A 21,861-nucleotide genomic window follows, 5' to 3' on the forward strand; every position below is an offset into this window, starting at 1 on the left:
GGATGGGGATGGGAACACGGCTGCCGACCTGCCGGGCTCGGGGATACCAGGGCTGTGGAGCAGGGATGGGACTGCCGGGGATGGGGATGGGAACACGGCTGCCAACCTGCGGGGCTCGGGGATACCAGGGATGGGACCGCCAGGGATGGGGATGGGAACACGGCTGCCAACCTGCCGGGCTCGGGGATAGCAGGGCTGTGGAGCAGGGATGGGACCCGCCGGGGATGGGGATGTGGATGTGGCTGCCAACCTGCGGGGCTGGCCCTGCCCGCGGCTCCATCCCTGCGGGATGCGGAGGGATGCGGAGCAGGGATGGGACCGCCAGGGATGGGAATGGGAATACGGCTGCCAACCTGCCGGGCTCGGGGATACCAGCCCTGCCCAGGGCTGCGGAGCAGGGATGGGGATGTGGCTGCCAACCTGCGGGGCTGGCCCTGCCCGCGGTCCCGTCCCTGCGGGATGCAGAGGGATGCGGAACAGGGATGGGACCGCCAGGGATGGGGATGCAGAGCACGGCTGCCAACCTGCCAGGCTTGGACCTGCCCGCGGCTCCATCGCTGCCCGAGGCTACGGAGCAGGGCTGGGACCGCCGGGGATGGGGATGTGGCTGCCAGCCTGCGGGGCTCGGCCTTGCCCGCGGTGCCAGCCCTGCCCGGGGGCTGCGGAGCAGGGATGGGATTGCCGGGGATGGGGATGCAGAGCACGGCTGCCAGCCTGCCGGGCCCGAGGGATGCACAGCGGGGCCGGGACCCGCCGGGGGCGTTATGGGGGTCCTAACTTGCCCCTGTTCGGCCCTGCCCTGCCCGCGGTCCCATCCCTGCAGAGAGATGCGGAGCAGGGATGGAACTCACCGGGGATGGGGATGTGGCTGCCAACCCGGCAGGCTCGGCCCTGCCCGCGGTCCCATCGCTGCCGAGGGATGCGCAGCAGGGATGGGACCCTCTGGGGAATGGGAATACGGCTGCCAGCCTGCCGGGCCCGCGGGTACCATCCCCGCCCGAGGGGCTGGAGCAGGGCTGGGACTGCCGGGGATGGGGATGCAGAACGCGGCTGCCAACCTGGCCCTGGCCGCGGGCGGGGAGCGCAGCCGGGGATGCTCTGCTCTCTGCTCGCTGGTGATGCTCGGTGCTGATGCTGGGTGGAGGAGAAGGAGGAGGAGGAGGAGAAGGAAGAGAAGGAGGGGGGAGCTGGCGGGACAGCCTGAGGTGGGCGGAGGGGGGAGGCGGGTGTTAAACCATCGCTCCTGGGAGGGCTGAGCATTTGCAAATTCCGGCTCCATCCAGAGCGCGGGGAGCATCCTCCAACCCACGCCGGGCCGCCAGCAGCGGCAGGGCAGGACGAGGCTTCCCGGCTCCCGGGGATCCCGAACGCCTCCTCCCCTCCTCCCTGTGCCCTGCCCGCGCTGCCGGAGCCGCAGCATCGCCCGCAGGCAGCGCTCAGCACAGCCCGGCCCCTGTCCCCGGCGCGCAGGCAGGCACGGGCACAGCCCTGGGTGAGTAATCCCGGAGCTCCTGCGGGCAGGCCACAGCCATCCCGGCCCTTCTGCGCCGCCCTGAGCGCCCAGGTGTGCCCGGCAGGTGCGGCACAGCCCTGGCCTCTGGTAGGTCAGGCAGGATGGGATCCTTGCCTGGGGAGGGATTTTTGAAAGGCTTTCCTCTCTGCTAGCAAGTTACCTGTCACCACTTGGAATTGCTCCTTCCCTTGCACAGAACCTTCTCTCTCCCTCCCACCCCTTTCTTTTCCTCCCCCCCCCCGCCTTACAACTTTTCCAGCCTCGTGGAGTTGCCTCCCTCATTTTCAGCCCCAGATTTCCAGAGGTAACAAGGAGCCAGGGCCACCCTGGGAGATCTCAGTCGTTGAAGATCAGTGGCAGCAAGTGTCTTAACACACCTGTGTGCTCTTCTTTTGTTCTCCACTAGGCTGAAAAGTCATGACAGCTGAAAAGACTATTCCTATAATTAATGGCAAGCCAGAAGATGCTTTGGACCCAGAAGCCTCAAGTACCAACCTCGTCCACAGCAACGATAAGAAAGTTCATGAAAGAGGTCACTGGAACAATAAGGTTGAATTTGTGCTTTCTGTGGCAGGGGAGATTATTGGGCTGGGAAACGTCTGGAGATTCCCCTATCTTTGCTACAAGAATGGAGGAGGTAAGATGACATCACGTGTGGATTTAGATGGGAATTAAACACGGGAATTAAACAGTTAAGAGTGCCTTGCTGTGATTTATTGCACTAGTAAGAGAGACGTGTTCAGGCTTTCAGTGCATGTGCAGACAGGGAAGCATTAACATCTGACAACTGAGAAAAATCGCTGTGTTTCTCTTTCCTTCTCTCCAAACAAACTGAGTGGTTTATTTTTACAAGTTGCTGTTACGTTAGTAAATTGACATATTTTTTGCAGGAGCATTTTTCACGCAGGAGAAGCCAGCGTTCAGTCATAGTAGTACACTCTGTCTTCTGCATGTGAATACACACCCAGGCATACTTAACTAAGTTTGTCTGACACAGAAAAGAAGGCAGCACTTCATTAGTCACAGCAGTGTACTTTGGAAAGGATGAATATTTTTTTTCCTAAGAATGCCACAAAGACTAAATTAATTTTCTTTGTCGCATGAAATTTTTTTATACCTCCAAGTTCTTTTTTTTTTTCCCTCAGTACTTCCCCAATTCCTACAGCAAAGCAGGGAAAGATGTAAAACTAGAGATTACTGGAAAAGAGCAAGCCCTAATAAATCCAACATATGAATGTTGTTTAGGAGAGAAAAGAGCAGACTCAACTTGTCCAGAGTGTAACATGTGGCACGTACTGGCCACAGCCAACTGTAAACTGTATAAGATCAATGACAGCTGAGAATAAGCACATCAGCTTGGGCAGCAGTGAAGAGAGGAAAGTAAATTACAAACTCAGTTTAGAATTCTGTGGACTGGGTTCAATATTCTTCCCACTTAAGGCCTGAGTCAGTGGCAGTGTAAACACAGAGGCTGGAAGAAAAATAGGATGTTGGGGGCTGATAAGCACTGATCTGCTCCTGGATGGGTTTGTTTGCTGTGCCAAATTTCTATTCCTTGTCCCTCCTTATCTGAACTCAGGGATGGTTTTTAGCCCATTTTGTGTGCTGTTCCTACAAGACAAATCCTGCTGTGCAGATTTTGTTTCTTGTTGGAAGTTCCTTTCTTTATGTCTCTGTATTTTGGCCAAACTTAGGTAACAAGAGTTCAGCTCTTTAGAGAGTGCTGCTACCAGATCCTGAATGTTAACATGCTGCACATCATATACACAAGCCTTTCTTGTTGATGGTCAAAGTGTTCCCAGAGAACTTTTGGCAGAGGAAATGACAAGAATATATATTTGCTGTGTAGTTTTTTGGTTCCTACAGCTTTAGGTGCCCATTTGTGTGTGCCAGCTTGCTGTCATTTTAAAGGCTGTAACATGAGGTAGAAAGAATTTCCATCATTGTTTTGGGTGATTTGATGAAAAAGTAATTACTTAAATATCATATTTAATCACCACTGTGCTCTTTAAGAATAGAATAAATGGGTGTGCTTTAATTGCTCATGTCCTGGCACCACAGGACATTTGCCAGTGACCAGTTTTAGTCAATGGAGGCTCAGTCTGTGAGCTTGTGTAACCCCCTGCTGGAATTAGACCAGAGTTTGTTTTTAGTGCCTAAATCTGATGCATCCAACTCCTTGGTGCAAGGGGAAGACAGTGGTAAATATCTGAGCTAGTTGTGAAATAAATTGCTTGTTACAGAACAAATTTGGAGGCTGTAGTTTGGAACTTGTGAGGTGTGACCTCTCTGGCACTTACTGCAAGTCATAACAGGGAGTGTAGGAATAATCATCTGGAAGTTTGGGCTGTGGATGTTCAGGTTTTTGAGGAAAATTCATTTCTTTGTGCATTTAGAATGAGGTATTTTGTGGAACATGATCTTTTTGCAAGCTGGCCATCCTGATGTTTTCTAATGTTCCTGATGTATGCCTGTTGAAAAAAACCAAGCTGGTACCTTGGATGTCCACAAGTTGCACTGTTAAACTCGCTGTGATAGTGTGTGTGATGATACTGGCCAGTAAATTATCCAGGGAAGGATTCCATTCTTTGTGGAATCCCTGTGGATTGCTTGAGAGGCACCTGGGATTCATCTCTAAGGAAATTTCTGGTTGAGGGAAGAGACTCCGGGTGATGAGATGAAGAAAACTCAGAGCAGGTGGATGCAGTTGTCCCAACTTTGTCACCAGGGTGACTGAAGCACAGCAGCTGTTGCAGGGTGAGGGTGTGCTGTGCTTGGGTTTGCTGTGGTTCACTACCTGGGCTGGAGTTTACTGTCAGCATCCAACCCAAATGTGGATTCTTTGTTGTTTTCCTAGAATTTCACACCAATATTTCTGGCTGATAAGGCCAGGTCCTGCTTTCTTGTCCTTGGGAGTAGTTCTGAAGTTGTTTCCTCATTCCCTGTCTGCAATCCTTATCATATAAATAACATGAAAAGGATTTCTCAGATTTAATGTCTGTAACACTTTCTCGCCCCTGAGAAAAGCAAGGAGGGTGGTGCTGGGCAGAGCAGAACTTGGAGCTGAGCATGGCTGGGATCTTTTCTGTGTTTGAGAGACTCCTGAGCTGACTTTAGGCTGAGGACCTTTGATCTGCTCTGTTTTAGCCCATGGCCCTGGCTTACAGGTTAACTTTGGATATTTGGGGCAGGATAAACCCTTCCTGCACTGCACTGATGGCTCCCAGCTGAAGATCCTTCCTTTAATGGGAAAATCCTCCCTGTGCTCCTGAGGAGCCCTGTTCATTCTAACCAACACCCCTCAATGTTCACCCCCAGGTGCTTTCCTCATCCCCTACGTGGTGTTTTTTATTTGCTGTGGAATCCCAGTATTTTTCTTGGAGACGGCCTTGGGACAGTTTACAAGTGAAGGAGGCATCACATGCTGGAGGAAAGTTTGCCCTCTCTTTGAAGGTAACAATTCTGTGTTCTACTGCAAAAGAAAGCATTCAATTTGAAGTGAAATGAAATTATTGTATCAAAATTGAAGTTAAGATATGCTTAAGAGCAAGCTTTTGTTTTTAAATTAAATACAGCCTGAAATGCAGAAGTTTTCTTTTGCTTCTCACATTTTCTTTTGCTCCTCCAGGCATTGGCTATGCTACCCAAGTTATAGAGGCACACCTAAATGTATATTACATCATCATTTTAGCATGGGCTATCTTCTATTTGTTCAACTGCTTTACTACAGAGCTTCCCTGGGCTTCCTGTGGCCACGAATGGAATACAGGTATGACCCCAGCAGAGATGACCACTATAAAATCCTCCCAAATGATTGATTATTATATTGAAATGTCCTGAACAAAGCTACTGGTGTAGCAAAATCTGTGCAAATGGGCCAATCTCATCCCACTACAGCAAAAAAAAAAGGAAACCTGGAGTGAAACTGCCTTGGACCTTTTTGGGTTAGGTCATTGTAAAGCATTTTCTCCTCTAGAAGAGAATGTCAGCAGAAAAAGACTATGGATTTGTTAATTCTGTAAGATCTTCTGGCTAAATCCCAAGACTCTCATTTGCAATCATATCTATTCTCCCTGAACACACTGAGTGAATTCTGCAGCACAGAATGACCTGATGACAGGTTGCAATCTTGCTCTTTCACTCTAATGAAGTCAGGAGGAGTCTGAATGGAGAGGGAAAAATATTAAATGTGGATCTTTGGAATTGCTCTTTTAAATGCCAGATGTTGAGGGATAATGTTCATCAAGCTACTTCTGGAAATGTAGTCTCATAAATAATCCTTGCTGCATGTAATGGAGCCTCCTGCATGCAGGATGAGGTATGGATTCAGGAGGGTTTGCAGGGCAGGGCTCTGCATCTGTCTTTTCATTGATATAAATATCTGTCATTCTCTGCTCTTTGAGTCTCTGGATCCCAAACATCCATGGGGAGGGTCTCATCCCACTGTCCTTGTTCCTGAAATTTTGCATTTATCCCTTATATACAGTCCAATTTCAAATCAAGTACCCATCATGTTGTCTTTCATAGTTTTTATTAACTGGGCGTTTTTGGTGTTCTTTGAGCACACCTAGACTGCCTGAAATCTTGGTTTCTGAAATCTTAGGGAGGTAATTTTGGGCCCAGTAGATGTGAAAGGCTTTGGTATCAATTCTGGCAGCCCTGCCAAGGAGCTTGGCCAGTGTTATCAGTGCTCAAATGCTCCACAGTGCTGAGCTGCTTTGGCCTTTGTGTTAGAGATAATAACAATAATAATAATAATAATAATGATGATAATAGTGACAAGCCAGAGGAAATACCCACTTTCCTTACCAGGAAAAAGTGGCAGTTTAGGGCTGGCCATGTTCCCTTTGTAGCCATAAACCACTGAACCAGCAGCTGGAGCAGGAGCACGTTGTAATTTTAATTCCCAATCCATTGCCTCCATGTTTCTTTCTTCTGCCTGAGGTGATTTTTTGGCCCTATTCCTCTGGGAAGTGTTGTAGGAGAGTCCTCATGGATGTTTCTCTGGGTTATCACAACCTGGTGTTGCAGAATTAGCAGCTGTGGCCCTTAGTGCCCCCAAAAACCCTTAAACCCCACCCAGAAACGTGGTGCAGAGTGGGGGCTTTCCAAGGTGCACAAAGTGAGACAATAACTGTACTTGCATACCAACATAGCAAACTCTTTTTTTTTGGTTCTTTTCTAGAAAACTGTGTGGAATTTCAAAAACTCAACATGAGCAACTGCAGTCAGGTCTCTTTACAAAATGCCACCTCTCCAGTGATGGAATTCTGGGAGTAAGTGCACAAAAACTTTATATTTGATCAGACTGTTCACTACCTTTATATTTGAGCAGACTGTTCACTACTTTTGTATTTGATCAGACTGTTCACTACCTTTATATTTGAGCAGACTGTTCACTACCTTTATATTTGAGCAGACTGTTCACTACCTTGCAATGATTTGACCATTTAGACCTCATAACCCTATAGCACTTAGGGATGTGAGTTCAGCTGGAAAGTTTCTTATCCTGCCATGGTTTTTGAGAGTTTTTAACTCTTTTTTAAGAGGATAGAAGGAAAGGAATTCCATATCCTGAAAGGACATAGAACAAAGTGTGCCACTTGCTCGGGAGCTTGGCTCCTGCTGCTGGAGGAAAGAGCCTCCAGCCCATACTAATGAGGAGGCAAAGGTGAAAGAAAGAAGATGATTTACAATATTCCTTTTTCCCCTCTTTTTTTTCTTTTTTTTTTCCCTCCTAAATGTTTCTTCCCTTAGGAGTTGGAGAGCTACATCCTCACCCTTGTTTCAGCTAACTAATACTCTGGCTTCTGGATCTCATTATTTTTTAAAGGACTGTGTAAGTGTTAGTTATTCAGCTAGAATAACAGCAGAGTTTAACTCTCTCCTCTCCCCCTGACTCTGATTTCTTGCTAGACTAAGGGAAGAAAATCAGATGTTTGCAGAAGATGAGCTGCTTTTGTGGTGACATATTTTTCCTGACTATAAATATTTAATCAGTGCAGTGTAGCCTCCCATTTGTTCCTTGCAGGGTGTAGTGTGTGCTGAGCCAATCAGAGAAATGGAATGTTACTTTGAATTCTGAGTGATTTCACAATCCAAAGCCTGTTACACAATTCTGGGTTACTACCATTTCTTGAGGACCCATTAATTTTATTTTTAAGACAGAGCCTTATTCCGAGGCTGGTTTGTGTTCAGGACAGCAACAACTACACTTTAAAGAACCAGGAATTAAAACTTCTTGAAGGGAAAACTCCAGATTGACATAATTTCCTTCAATCTTAGGATGTGCTATTGTCTGCCTGAATCTCTTTTTCTTGCTACATCAGTACACTTAGATTTCATGAGTTATTTCAGCAAATAAAACTGTTTTATTTAAAAATAAAATACCTCTCCCCCAAACTAAATAAACCTGAATAACATGAGAGATGTATGAACTCTCTGGGTAAAACTGAAATTTTATTTTCTGTTAAAATTTTCAATAATCTGAACACCTGACATCTTAAATCAAAATATAACTACCCACAGATAATATTTCAGAATAAACATGAGTTTCTCATGTGGCATCACTTAATGCTACAGCTTTATTTTATTTTAGCCAAAATCTCATATGGTTCTTTGGGATAATGAGAATTAAGACTTAACATCAGTGGAATAAATGAACAATATATTTTCTCAACTATTAGCCAATTTACCCTCTGCATTTGGATGATTTTTCAACAATATTCCCAGCTGTTCCAGTGATGGTAACTCTGGTTATCCAGAGAAGTAGGAAATGTTTAGTTCAATTCTATGGACAGCACAGAGTAAGTTTTGCACTCTCATATTTCTGTGGTTTTACACTCTCATCTTCCTATGGTTTTACACTCCCATATTCTCATATTTCTGTGGTTTTACACTCTCATCTTCCTATGATTTTACACTCCCATATTCTCATATTTCTGTGGTTTTGCACTCTCATATTTCTGTGGTTTTGCACTCTCATATTTCTGTGGTTTTACACTCTCATCTTCCTATGGTTTTGCACTCCCATATTCTCATATTTCTGTGGTTTTACACTCTCGTATTTCTGTGGTTTTGCACTCTCATATTCCTATGGTTTTACACTCCCATATTCTCATATTTCTGTGGTTTTACACTCCCATATTCTCATATTTCTGTGGTTTTGCACTCTCATATTTCTGTGGTTTTACACACTCATCTTCCTATGGTTTTGCACTCCCATATTCTCATATTTCTGTGGTTTTGCACTCATATTTCTGTGGTTTTGTGGGTTTTGTGTCAGTGCTCATCTCTGGAGTGCCTCAATTCCTTGGTCAGTGTTATTTTGAAGCACACACAAATCCATTTTAAGGCTGTCCCTTCTCAGAGATCTCTGAAAATGAAGCCAAACCAGATTCTCCAGCTCCACTTGCAATCAGGTTGCAGTGGGTTTTAAACCCTTCCATTTCAGGGCATATTTCCCTACCTGATTTTGGCTAAATCAGGAATAAATTATGAAACCAGAAGGAAGAATCAGATTTAGCCTTTTCTCCAGCTGTTTTTACAGTCTTGTCAATAAAAAGTTGAAAATACACATTCCAAACCTTTTAAAATCACAAACACCAAGAAAAAAAAAAAAAAGGTAAATTAAATAATCTGTTATTTATTTGGAATGTCTTTCTTTATTGTGTCACAGACAAACTTTTTGTAACACCAACAGTTTGCTGGCCAAAATAACTTAAGATATTAAACTTTTCTACTTACTCTGTCCAAATAAAACTGGAGTTGCATAGTTTTGCACAAGGAAATAAATGTACTCTCTTCCTGCTAAGGAAGGTGTTTGCCTTGTTTGATATTTAAGTAGTTATGACGTTGCATGGCTTCAAAATTGAAAAAAAACCCATGAAAAACTAGTTTCAAAGTGGAAGAATGAGTTTTAATAAAAAATCAGGATTGATTTTGCCTTGAAATAACTAATTGGAATTAAGATTATAATTAAATTATGGCTTAAATCTCAAAGATAAAAGCAGAGCAGGGTCTTTCTGTATGAAGAGAAGATGACAGAGCAGTTAATATCACTAGAAGAGCTGCTTTCTGTGGAGATAAGTGTTATCAGCAATGTTATTTCCCTCAGCTAGAGGTGGTGTTCTCGTGATGCTGCTTTATGATTTTGTAAATTCTGCTGCCAGGAGCCATAAACTCATTGTAAGCCTGTTGAAACAAATAGTAAAAAGGGGATTTGCTGGAGTAGGGAAAGGGGAGGCTCCAGGTTTTTTTAGAACCTTCACCCTTTGCTCCCTGCAATGCCAAGGCTGCCATTGAAACTCCTCTGAGCTGTGGCCACGTAAAGTCAATTTATTGTGTGAAGGGTTGGCTGTGGGGAGAAAAAATGGGGTTTTGTGGGATTTTTTTTTTAATTTTTATTTTTGGGGTGGCTTTATTTTTTGGTCTGTTGATTCAATCTGTGGATGAGAGTGGTAATTGCTGTGCCCAGTGATCCTGGTTGTTTTTTGTGAGTTTGTTACATGTGAAACCCAGCCCTGCATTTGTAAAGTGTCAGGCTGGTGCTGCAGCTCCCCTTTCCCAGCCATATCCCACAGCTTCTGCCATAATCCCACTCTCTTCAGATGGTTTTAACTAAGCCCAGCCTAACCAGAGGAGACTCAGCAGTTCCCCAGTGGCTTTGCAGTGCTCTGTGCTGCTCTCAAGCCCAGTGCTCCCAGTCTGAGAGCTCCTCATGCTGGGCAGGCCCAGGTTGCTGTTTCACACAGGATTTACGTTCTCTAAGTGCCAGCAGAGGCTGGCAGCAGGGGCACAAGTTGGATTTAAGTGTGTAAATGAATACACCAGGCCCAAACCATCTTTATTCCTGCCTTTGGAAAGGAATTTTTTTCCCTTTTACCTGGTGCTGCTAAGTCTTTTCCTCCAGCTAGGCTGTAAGGCTCAGCCCTTATTCACTCATTTACTGGAAGTAAATCCAAATCCTCAGCTGGTTTGAGGATTGCAAACCCAAACTTCAGCCTCTCTGCTGAAATATTTGTAGCTTTTGCTGCTTCTGCAGCCTTGGCAAGCCCTAAAGCTGTGGCTGAAGTGGGCAGGGACTGCAGAGGTGGCAGAGGACACCTGGCAGTGCCTTGAGGCTTTTCCATTTCCCTTCCTCAGGTGTGCCCAGCAAAGGGGATGCTGCTCCCTTAGCAGGAATACTCTGACTTTGAGAATTCATCTTCTCTCCCTGCTTTGATAACTGCCTCACACAGAGGGTGAAAGTTTAATTTTTGTCTTGCATGGATTCTTTCTTTGTTAAAACAAACCAAAAAAGGATTCAGAGAGAAATCCTGCAGCAGGTGCTAGGTGCTGTTTTCCTCCTGGTACACTCCAAAGAACCTCATTCAACTTCAAAACTTCAAATATTTTTGTGAGACTGTAATTGGTAACCACTTCCCTGGAGCTACACAGTGAAAACGGGCTGATCCTGCTGGAGGTGCAGCAAAACTTGGCAGTTTGGACAATCTTTTCTTTTTTTCCTGCTTAGAAATATCTATTTCTGTCAGTGTTTTAAGGCTTCATTTGAGTGAGCAGACACCACTGACAACTGATCAAAATTAGGGGATTAAAGGATTTGTTACTCCAGAAGGCCTTGCAAGCTGCAGCCTTGAGAAGTTCCAAATTCTGTGTGTGCAGGGAAGCAGCTAAACTGATGAAAATTCACTTTTTATTCTTCAAACTCACTGCTGCTGTGTTCCAAAGGACAGACAAGAGCTTGAATTTCCACTTTTCCCTTCCTACTTGTGCCAACATTCAGAGACTTGACCTGTTTTCTCCCATCTATGGCCTTTCCCTCATCCCAGTTGTACAGTTTGTTGAAGGATTTTCTAAGAAAAAGCAATAATCCCACTTTCAAGGCGTGGCACGTAGAATTTTTGACGTCCAAAATTAGAATAGTTAATACCGTTAACTGCTAATTACTGCTAAATTAGAGCAGGATATGAGAAATCCCCGTGGCTGTGGGTGAGGGTGCATTTACAGCCTGGCAAACAGAGGGGAGATGCTCTGCCCCATCCTTTTTCTGCTTTCCTAGGAGAGGAAATTGCCTGGCAGGTGTGGGGGCTGCAGCCATGCCCCTGTGCCCTTTTGGCTGCTGCTCCAGTCTGTGCCCAGGGGCAGGAATTGGAGCTTTCCAGAGCCTGGGAAGGAGCTGGACAGAAAGAGGAGCCGCGGTTTTGTGGCTGATTCCACCTCAATGGTTTTTTATTGGCTGTGTAGCAACAAGTTGGTGCTCTGTTCAAGGAGGTCTGTCACTCTCTGGAGGGGGTGACACATCCCCAGCCTTTCCAAGTAAAGCCTAGTGAGAAAAAACATCGGTTTTGTCTGGCCTAAAAGAAAAGGGGCTGCTCTCAGCAAAAAGGAAAAGGCACAAACCCTTTCCTTGCAAAGTCAAAAAAGAGGTTTTTTCCTGTTTCATTCAGGCTACAGACGAGTGCAGGAGTCACATTGTGGTTAATCCCCAGCACACTGAGAAGTCAGGGGTGAGCTGAGCCTGCTCAGTGCCCAGGGGATCCAGCAGCACCCCGAACCAGCCCCTTTGTGGGTGTTTTGTAGGGCATTAAAGAGAACCAGCCCCTTTGTGGGTGTCTTGTAGGGCATTAAACAGAACCAGCCCCTTTGTGGGTGTCTTGTAGGACATTAAACATTAAACAGAACCAGCCCCTTTGTGGGTGTCTTGTAGGGCATTAAACAGAACCAGCCCCTTTGTGGGTGTCTTGTAGGGCATTAAACATTAAACAGAACCAGCCCCTTTGTGGGTGTCTTGTAGGACATTAAACAGAACCAGCCCCTTTGTGGGTGTCTTGTAGGACATTAAACAGAACCAGCCCCTTTGTGGGTGTCTTGTAGGGCATTAAACAGAACCAGCCCCTTTGTGGGTGTCTTGTAGGACATTAAACAGAACCAGCCCCTTTGTGGGTGTCTTGTAGGGCATTAAACAGAACCATCCCCTTGTGGGTGTCTTGTAGGGCATTAAACAGAGCCAGCCCCTTTGTGGGTGTTTTGTAGGGCATTAAACAGAACCAGCCCCTTTGTGGGTGTCTTGTAGGACATTAAACATTAAACAGAACCAGCCCCTTTGTGGGTGTCTTGTAGGACATTAAACAGAACCAGTCCCTTTGTGGGTGTTTTGTAGGGCATTAAACAGAACCGGCCCCTTTGTGGGTGTCTTGTAGGGCATTAAACAGAACCAGCCCCTTTGTGGGTGTCTTGTAGGACATTAAACATTAAACAGAACCAGCCCCTTTGTGGGTGTCTTGTAGGACATTAAACATTAAACAGAACCAGCCCCTTTGTGGGTGTCTTGTAGGGCATTAAACAGAACCAGCCCCTTTGTGGGTGACTTGTAGGGCATTAAACAGAACCAGCCCCTTTGTGGGTGTCTTGTAGGGCATTAAACAGAGCCAGCCCCTTTGTGGGTGTCTTGTAGGACATTAAACAGTGCCAGCCCCTTTGTGGGTGTTTTGTAGGGCATTAAACAGAACCAGCCCCTTTGTGGGTGTCTTGTAGGGCATTAAACAGAACCAGCCCCTTTGTGGGTGTCTTGTAGGGCATTAAACAGAACCAGCCCCTTTGTGGGTGTCTTGTAGGGCATTAAACATTAAACAGAACCAGCCCCTTTGTGGGTGTCTTGTAGGACATTAAACAGTGCCAGCCCCTTTGTGGGTGTCTTGTAGGACATTAAACAGAACCAGCCCCTTTGTGGGTGTCTTGTAGGGCATTAAACAGAACCAGCCCCTTTGTGGGTGTCTTGTAGGGCATTAAACAGAACCGGCCCCTTTGTGGGTGTCTTGTAGGGCATTAAACAGTGCCAGGCCCTTTGTGGGTGTCTTGTAGGGCATTAAACAGTGCCAGGCCCTCCCCTTGCTGCCCAGCTCATGAGGGGCCATGTGAAAATCCCTTTTTCTTTGGAGCCTCGTGAGCTCTCCATCTGGGTTTGCCTCAAGATCACTGACTTTGCCTGACTTCAGCTGAAAAAAAGCAAATGGGATGGGTAGCAAAATGCTGCCAGTTTTTCCTGTATTGAGATGAACTTCCATGGTTTTTGTTTTTTTCATTTCATGTCCAACAGTTTTTCCTGTATTGAGGGCTGGATCATAAGCCAGGTGGATGACCTTCCATGGTTTTTGATTTTTACATTTCCTGTCCAACAGTATTTTCTGTATTGAGGGCTGAACCCTAAGTCAGGTGGATGAAGTTCTATAGTTTTGATTTTTACATTTCCTGTCCAACAGTATTTTCTGTATTGAGGGCTGGACCCTAAACCAGGTGGATAAAATTTCCATGGTTTTTGATTTTTACATTTCCTGTCCAACAGTTTTTTCTGTATTGAGAGCTGAACCATAAGTCAGGTGGATGAAGTTCTATAGTTTTGATTTTTACATTTCCTGTCCAACAGTTTTTCCTGTATTGAGGGCTGAACCCTAAGTCAGGTGGATGAACTTCTATGGTTTTTGATTTTTACATTTCCTGTCCAAATGCTGCCAATTTTTCCTGTATTGAGGGCTGGACCCTAAACCAGGTGGATAAAGTTTCCATGGTTTTTGATTTTTACATTTCCTGTCCAACAGTTTTTCCTGTATTGAGGGCTGGACCCTAAGTCAGGTGATGAACTTCCATGGTTTTTGATTTTTATACTTCCTGTTGTACATAACACTTTCGCTGTGGATGATGAAAAAATGACCTTCAAGTTTGCAAATTCTCCTGACTTTGTACTGCTTTGGGAATTTGTAGCATTTGGTTGGTTCTTGTGTTAATGCACAGTCAAGTTTGGGCTTGTGGTGGTGTCAAAACCAGAAATTAAATTTTTGTAGCAAAGGTCATACATGAGCTACTTAAAATATCCCTTAATTGCACAATTGTTAAAGTTCTAAAAATGCTATTATTGCTACTAATGGTTGGTAAACATGCACAAAAACTGAGTGAGGTGCTTAAAGTTATGATCTTTAGAAGCTGCTGGCTTAGATATCCAATTTTACTGAAAAATGGTAAATCTGTTTTATTTGTAAGCAATAAGGGCATTTTCACTGTTGGGGTTAAGATAGGAATGTGTGTTCAGACTTGTACATCTATATATGCACTTGCTGTTGAAAGGAAAGAATTACATGAGAGAAGCACATTTTGCTTGAAGGGGTGAAATTAATATAAAGTGAAAGGTCTAAAACAGCAAAATCTCAGTGGTGCCATGATGGGCTTGGCCAAACCAGCCCAGAGCAGCACGAGCCAAAATAACCAGGAGTGTTTCTTCTGCCTTTGCCAGGGGTTCATTGGTTTCTCATAACTTGTTGGGTTGCTGGTTTTTTGTGTGGGGTTTTTAATTTTTTTTTGTTCGTTATTTTTAAAAATTTAATTAATTTAATATTTTTATTTTTAAAAAAAATTTAAATTAGTTTTTTATTAAAGCTCTTCCATTGAAAGCTCTCCCTTCAGCTATATCTGGTTTTATGCAATTATAAAACCAGCTCATCCCCTTTTTCCTGAGTTATTATGTACAGCCTCCTACAAATAGCTACACAAACTTTTAAATCTTCTAGAAAACTGAAAGTAGGAAGGGTCTGCACAAACATTTAAATTTTGAAAACTGAAAGTAGGAAGTATCTAGAATTGAAATTAGGAACTGTCTACATAAACTTTTAAATTTGAAAAACTGAAAGTAGGATACTTCTTTATTATGTATATTCTTCTTTATTACATACAGCCTCCTACAAATATCTACAGAAACTTTTAAATCTTCTGGAAAACTGAAAGTAGAAAGTGTCTACACAAACTTTTAAAATTTGGAAAACTGAAAGTAGGAAGTATCTACACAAACTTTAAAATCTTCTAGAAAACTGACAATAGGAAGTGTCTACACAAACTTTTAAATCTTCTAGAAAACTGAAAGTAGGAAGGGTCTGCACAAAATTTTAAAATTTGGAAAACTGAAAGTAGGAAGTGTCTACACAAACTTTAAAACCTTCTATACAATAGGAAGTGTCTACACAAACTTAATATTTTGAAAAGTGAAAGTAGGAAGCGTCTACACAAACATTTAAATCTGGAAAACTGAAAGTAGGAAGTATCTAGAATTGAAATTAGGAACTGTCTAGATAAACTTTTAAATTTGAAAAACTGAAAGTAGGCTACTTCTTTATTATGTACAGCCTCCTACAAATATCTACAGAAATTTTAAATCTTCTAGAAAACTGAAAGTAGGAAGTGTCTACACAAACTTTTAAATCTAGAAAAGTGAAAGTAGGAAGTGTCTACACAAACATTTAAATTTGGAAAACTAGGAAAATTCAATTTGGAAAGTAGGAAGTGTCTAGAACTGAAATTAGGAACTGTCTAGATAAACTTTTAAATTTGAAAAACTGAAAGTAGGATACTTCTGGTGCCATTTGCTGTCTGAAACAAATTTGTCCCCTCCAGTAGCTCCCCACAGGACAAGCTGAAAAGTCCCATCCATGTTTGACAAGGTTGCCCACTCCAGGAATTATTTTCTTGACTGGTTGACCACAGGAAAGAGATGTTCAGGACTGGAAGTGCCAACAAACCACATGGAGCTCTTCCAAGGCATATTTTTCATATCTCTGTAATCCCTTAAATATCCCAGTAAAGAAGAGACTTTTATTTCCAACTGTTCAGGAATGTGTCCAGTACGTTTATTCCCTGCCTTGGACTTGGGAATGGGCAGGGCTCTGCTGAGAGGGATTTTAGGGATGCACAAGTAACTGAAAACATCATTTAACAGGAGTCACATTCCTCTGGTTTTTTGCTATCTCAGCATGGATACCATGTAAAGGACGGATTTCCATGCAATTCATCAAGCCTCTGTCTATTTTTGGCTCTTGGAAAAATATCACGATGAGAAAAATCAAATGTTTAGACACTTTTTAAGAGTATTTCCCAAATATGGCTTTGTAGATTCAGGATGTTAACAGAAAGGGTGGTTGCTTGGGATTTTAAATCAAATTAAATGCTCAAAGGAGAGGTGTTTTTACTGTGCAAAAATTATAATGAGCACAGGCTGGAAGAAACAAAACAAAACAATATTATTATTATTATTATTATTATTATTATTATTATTATTATTATTATTTCACTGCTTTGCACTATATTCTTATATGGCAGCAAAATTGCTTTGCTGTGTCAGGAGGACTTTCTGAGGAAGTTCATTAAATATTGCCCTGGAATTCCTGGAAATGCTCCAGGACACCAATCAGTGCAGGTCTTCAAACATCACTATGGGCACTGCTGTCCTCTGGGGGCAAAGGAAATCACTGAAATCCCCCCCAGATCCCTTCAACAGCTCTTCTTTAATTATTCCATAGCTGGTGTCCATAGGTGTTAGTTCATACATGAAAAATTGATCCAGTAGAATGAATCTGGATTTAATCAATAATCTGTAATTTGGAAGTGCTACAGCAGTGATATTTTATGAAGACCCAGCAGCTACAAATGTGGACAAACCATTGAGACCTGCCCAAAAAAATCATGTTCAATTGCAGCTTTTTTTCCCTTTTGGGCTCTAAGTTATTTTTTATTCCTCATGCCCCTGCTCCTTTTCACATCTTAGGGGTTTTTTTGTGACTAGAGTTTAAGGCTAGTGAGATAAGAAATATGTTGACAGAGGAATTTTTTCAATTTTAAAAATTTTTTTGCCGGTTGGGTAATGGTTTTCTTTTGGCCTGTTCTGTGAGGAAGAGATAAGAGCTTATCACCATTCATTTGTTACATGAATTTGTAGCCAAAAACTCACAGTGAAGGTCTGTTTTACAAGATCATGCAGTACTCAATATTTTGTGCTCAGTAGTTCTCATTTGATGAACATTTAATTAATAGTGAAAAGCTGAGTACAACTGTACAGGTTTTCTAAAAGGCTCCACACAAATTCTGAGAGGCATCAGCTTGACTTGATTTCTTCTGGGTGCTTTCAGTTCACAGCTGGTGCTGTGTGCTGAGCTAATTTACACCACTCAAGGTGAATAAAAAGGGAGATTTTTGTTGCTGGATGACTTCTTCAGAGAGGAGAAGAGGGAAAATTACAAGAAAAAATGCCTGAAGGAGTCATTGGATACATTGAGCAAAGAGACTGTAGAGCAGAGGTGAGTGGAGCAGCACAAAAAGTGATTTAACAGGATTAAACCCTTGGGGTTGGTTAAGGAGAAGTTGCCATGACTTCAGTGAAAGAAGGGTGAGGAAAATAGGTCAGGAAGGGGATGTTCTGTGTTTATCTCTCACTGTCTCAGTGTGAGAGATACACACATGTAAAAATGAAAAAATTAATATATTTGTACATTATATTATTATTATTATTATTATCATTATCACTATTATACATATATATACACAATTATACATGATATTATTATTTATACAGTCAGCCTGTGCTGACCTTAATGAGCCAGGGGTTGACACAAGAAATGTGTCATTCTTTTCATGTTTTGCAAGCTGTAGTAGAAATTTCAGAGAAAATTTATTGTATTTGCTGGGAAATGTCCCAGTGAAGGCAGGAATGATGAATCTGACTCCATGTTCTCAGAAGGCTAATTTATTATTTTATGATACTATATTATATTAAAGAATACTAAATTAACTATACTAAAGAATACAGCAAGGATACTTACTGAATGCTAAAAAGATAACAATGAAAACTCCTGACTCCCTCCAGAGTCCTGACACAGCTTGGCCCTGATTGGCCAAAGAGTGAAAACAACTCCCAGCAGAATGCAATGGAACAATCACCTGTGGGTGAACAATCTCCAAACACATTCCACAGGAGCACAACACAGCAGAAGCAAATGAGATCAGAATTGTTTTTCTTTTTCTTGAGGCCTCTCGCTGCCTTTCAGCTTCCCAGAAGAAAAACCCTGGGTGAAGGAATCATGTTCAGAGAATGTGAATGCCCCATGAATCCTCCCCCACTCAGGTGATTCCTTGTGCAGCACCTCAAACCCAGCCAGGAGGGTGTGTAACACCCAGCAAGTGTCTGAGGGGAAAGCTGGAAATTCAGGATATATTTCCTTCCTGACCTCAGCCTACCTCAAAATTGTATTTGCTGGGAATGTCCTGATGAATGTAGGAATGATGAATCTGACTCTATGCTTTTAGAAGGCTAATTTATTATTTTTTTATACTACATTATATTAAAGAATACTAAACTATACTAAAGAGTACAGCAAGGATACTTACTGAATGCTAAAAAGATAATAATGAAAACTGGTGACTCTCTCCAGAGTCCTGGCACAGCTTGGCCCTGATTGGCCAAAGAGTGAAAACAACTCCCAGCAGAATGCAATGGAACAATCACCTGTGGGTGAACAATCTCCAAACACATTCCACATGTGAGCACAACACAGGAGAAGCAAATGAGATCAGAATTGTTTTCCTTTTCTCTGAGGCTCCTCAGCTTCCCAGGAGCAGCATCCTGGGCAAAGGGATTTGTTCAGAGAATGTGAATGCTCCAAAAATTCTGCAGAGGAAAGCCTGATTTCAATTTTAAACTGGAGGTGTGTAGAAATGGGTAATGAATGGAACAATGGTGAACCCTGGCAGGAATTTAAGGAGTAGGAGCTCGATAGCAGCAAGTGTGGCTCAGCCAGGAAGGATTCATTCTGTTCTGTGTCATTCACACTGGATCTGCTGGCAGAAGTAAATATTTCAGAATAATGCTGTAGCTGAGGGATTCTTGCTAATGTGACCACAGGGAATTGTCTGTCTGCTGCTTTGAGAAACAAGCCAAGTATGGAATTCAGTGGATTTCCAGAAATGAAGTCTTACACTTCAAAGAATTTCCAATAAATTTCTCTCAATCTATAACCCATGGATTATCTTCTAGAAGCTGAACTTCTTCTTTCTAATCCTTGAGCACTGATTGTTGGGGAGTACATGTGGGTATCCAGCAATATCTGTCAAGGGCCTTTTTAAGCTCTTTTAGAAACCTGTGGGTATATTTCCTATTTTAGAGTTTCCAGTAAACCCTCAGAAAAGAGGTTTGGACACTACACAGAGCCTGGAGCTCTTATTCTGGATATTCCAGAAAAGCCATGTTTACCTGCAGGGAGACTTTGTCATCCAGACTCTCTCTCTTTATTTTAAACACTTTTAGTGACGAAATGTGCAAAAAATTCCACTGGGATTTATTTAATTTTACAGTTGTAGCTGTGCTTGTTCTGGAGGTGTTTCAGTGATTACCACAGCACTGCCCTGGGAAAACACCTGGCACAACCAGCCCATGTTTACTTTCCAAAATATCAGACTCTAGATGGGGGGGATACAAAGTCTAAAAGGAATAATTTCTTTTTAAGGCATTATCTCTGTCAGATATTTCCCATCTGCAGGCTGTTAATGCTGTCACTGTGCCACTCTTGCCCATGTCACCATCCCTGAGCTCCTCAGGGCAGCAAGACAGAGCAGGGTCAGGCAGTGCCCAGTGTGTCTCTGCTCCTCCTCCTCTCCTGCATTGTAGGATTTGGGTGGAAGGGAGGTCAGAACCGATTGAGTGCAGCCTGAGGGGTGTCCTGCTGAATTCTGAATGCTGACAGTGATTCAGGGTGTGCTCTGTGGGGTGTCAAGCCCTGGGGAGGCTCCAGGATGAGCAGAGGATGGAGCAGCTCTGCTGGGAGGAAAGGCTGGCACAGCTGGGAGTGTTCACCTGCACAGGAGAAGCTTTGGGCTCACTGAATTGTGGCCTTGCAGAGCCTGCAGGGGCTGCAGGGAAGATGGAGAGATGTGGGAAATGGATTTGTAGCAAAAATTTAAAATTTGACAGGAGGTTTATATAGTGTGTGCTTGTATGTAAACTTTGAGAGAAGAAATGTTGATTTAGAAATGTTATAGAATAGGATAGATATTGTTGGGAGAGAAATGGAACTAGAAACAAGAGAGACTTTGGACAAGGGCATGGAGTGCCAGGAAAGGTGGGAATAGCTCCAGGCTGACAGAGATTGGGGTCAGATGGGATATGGGGAGGGAATTCCTCCCTGGCAGGGTGGGCAGACCCTGGCACAGGTGCCCAGAGCAGCTGGGGCTGCCCCTGCATCCCTGGCAGTGCCCAAGGCCAGGCTGGACAGGGCTGGGAGCACCTGGGACAGTGGAAAATGTCCCTGCCCAGGGCAGGGGGGTGGCACTTGGTGATTTTTTGAGGTTCCTCCCAACCCAAACCATTCTCTGGGTCAAAGCTCATAAAGGTTATCACTGCTCAAATATGTGCTCTCCTCCTGGAAAAGGGAGAGCTCTCCCACACATTTTTGCTCAAGTCCCTCATCAGAGGTATGTGATCTTCCAGCTGTTACTTTTTGTTTATGCAATGAAACTCAAAAGTCTCTAATCTGACAGTTATCATCTTTTGCAGTCCTGTAATGTACAGAAGAGGATTTAGGTGTTAAAGCTGAGAAATGTTTCCCAGCTTTGATGTTCTATACCTGTTCTCTAAGACAAGACTGCACCATTCTTTACATTTTCAGTGTCAAAAGATAACAAACCACACCAGAGGAGGGAAACCTTGCAAACCAGCACATGAAATCCACTAATGAATTGACTGAACAATTAAAAACACTCTTTTTAGATTACTTTTATTGAAGGATATATTTTTTTACCTTGATCTATGTAAAACATGTTTATCTTAGCTAAAAAAATCCAAGAATTTCACAAAGTAAGCTGCCAGCCTTTTGGTTTCACAGTTTTATATTTAGCATTCAGCATAGATTTTTTTTTTAAGTTTATCGGTATCATTTTCCAAAGTTGTCATTTAAGCAGATAAGTCAGTGGAGAATATCTCAAATCTTTAATATCTCGTGTTCTCTGGTTCTTGCAAAACAACTTGTTCCTTCTCAGCTATTTCTTTTCCACCTTGGAGTTCTGCAGTCTGGATGCATGGATCTGCCTCTCTAAATCAGACAGCAATTAGCTCAGATTAGACAGCCACAGGGAAATGTTCCACTTTCCTGACAGGTATTTTGGCAGGGAAAAGCTCCTGGCACTTCAAGATCCACAGAGGATTTTGGTGCCTGGAATTGGAATAGTGAATGTTCAGAGTTCAGTAATATCTGCTCAAGTTTCTGAGTCAGAAACTCTGTATTTGCACAGGATACCTGAATGCATTTGGGCATGAATTATTCAAAGCAATACATGTTCACAGAAATAAATGAATATTAATTGCATAAAGTGCAATGAGAGAAAGAAAGATGTGAGTTAAGGAAATATCTAGATAAAAACTTAGATTTACTTTCACACAGGAATAAAGGGTGTCTAAAATATCTCAATCTTTTTCCCCTAAACTGGTGAGAAATCTGCACACCCTCAGAGCTGTTCTGATTTTTGAAGAAGGAGCTCATTGACAA

At 43.2% G+C, this 21,861-nt stretch overlaps 1 protein-coding gene across 21 annotated transcripts in view; it reads left to right on the top strand.

The window, feature by feature from the left end:
- Positions 1 to 1,276: 1,276 nt before the first annotated feature.
- The window catches only part of SLC6A11 (solute carrier family 6 member 11), a 109,188-nt gene continuing 88,603 nt past the window's right edge, over positions 1,277 to 21,861 (top strand). For 19 of the 21 annotated variants that reach the window (XR_011681211.1, XR_011681209.1, XR_011681215.1 and 16 more), the window contains exons 1-5: positions 1,277 to 1,492; positions 1,920 to 2,150; positions 4,832 to 4,966; positions 5,142 to 5,282; positions 6,699 to 6,789. Coding sequence is in view for 3 of the 21 variants with exons in the window: in XM_071440032.1 (XP_071296133.1) it covers positions 1,931 to 2,150; positions 4,832 to 4,966; positions 5,142 to 5,282; positions 6,699 to 6,789 (587 nt within the window). In the remaining 18 variants the exon portion in view is untranslated. Of the gene's footprint in view, positions 1,601 to 1,919; positions 2,151 to 4,831; positions 4,967 to 5,141; positions 5,283 to 6,698; positions 6,794 to 21,861 lie in introns of those variants that run through there. The other 2 variants (XM_071440033.1, XM_071440034.1) reach the window with 2 other exon arrangements.

Source organism: Agelaius tricolor, unplaced genomic scaffold (genome assembly GCF_023055355.1).
Source record: "Agelaius tricolor isolate 1412-34295 unplaced genomic scaffold, bAgeTri1.0.p SCAF_14, whole genome shotgun sequence".
Lineage (NCBI taxonomy): Eukaryota > Metazoa > Chordata > Aves > Passeriformes > Icteridae > Agelaius > Agelaius tricolor.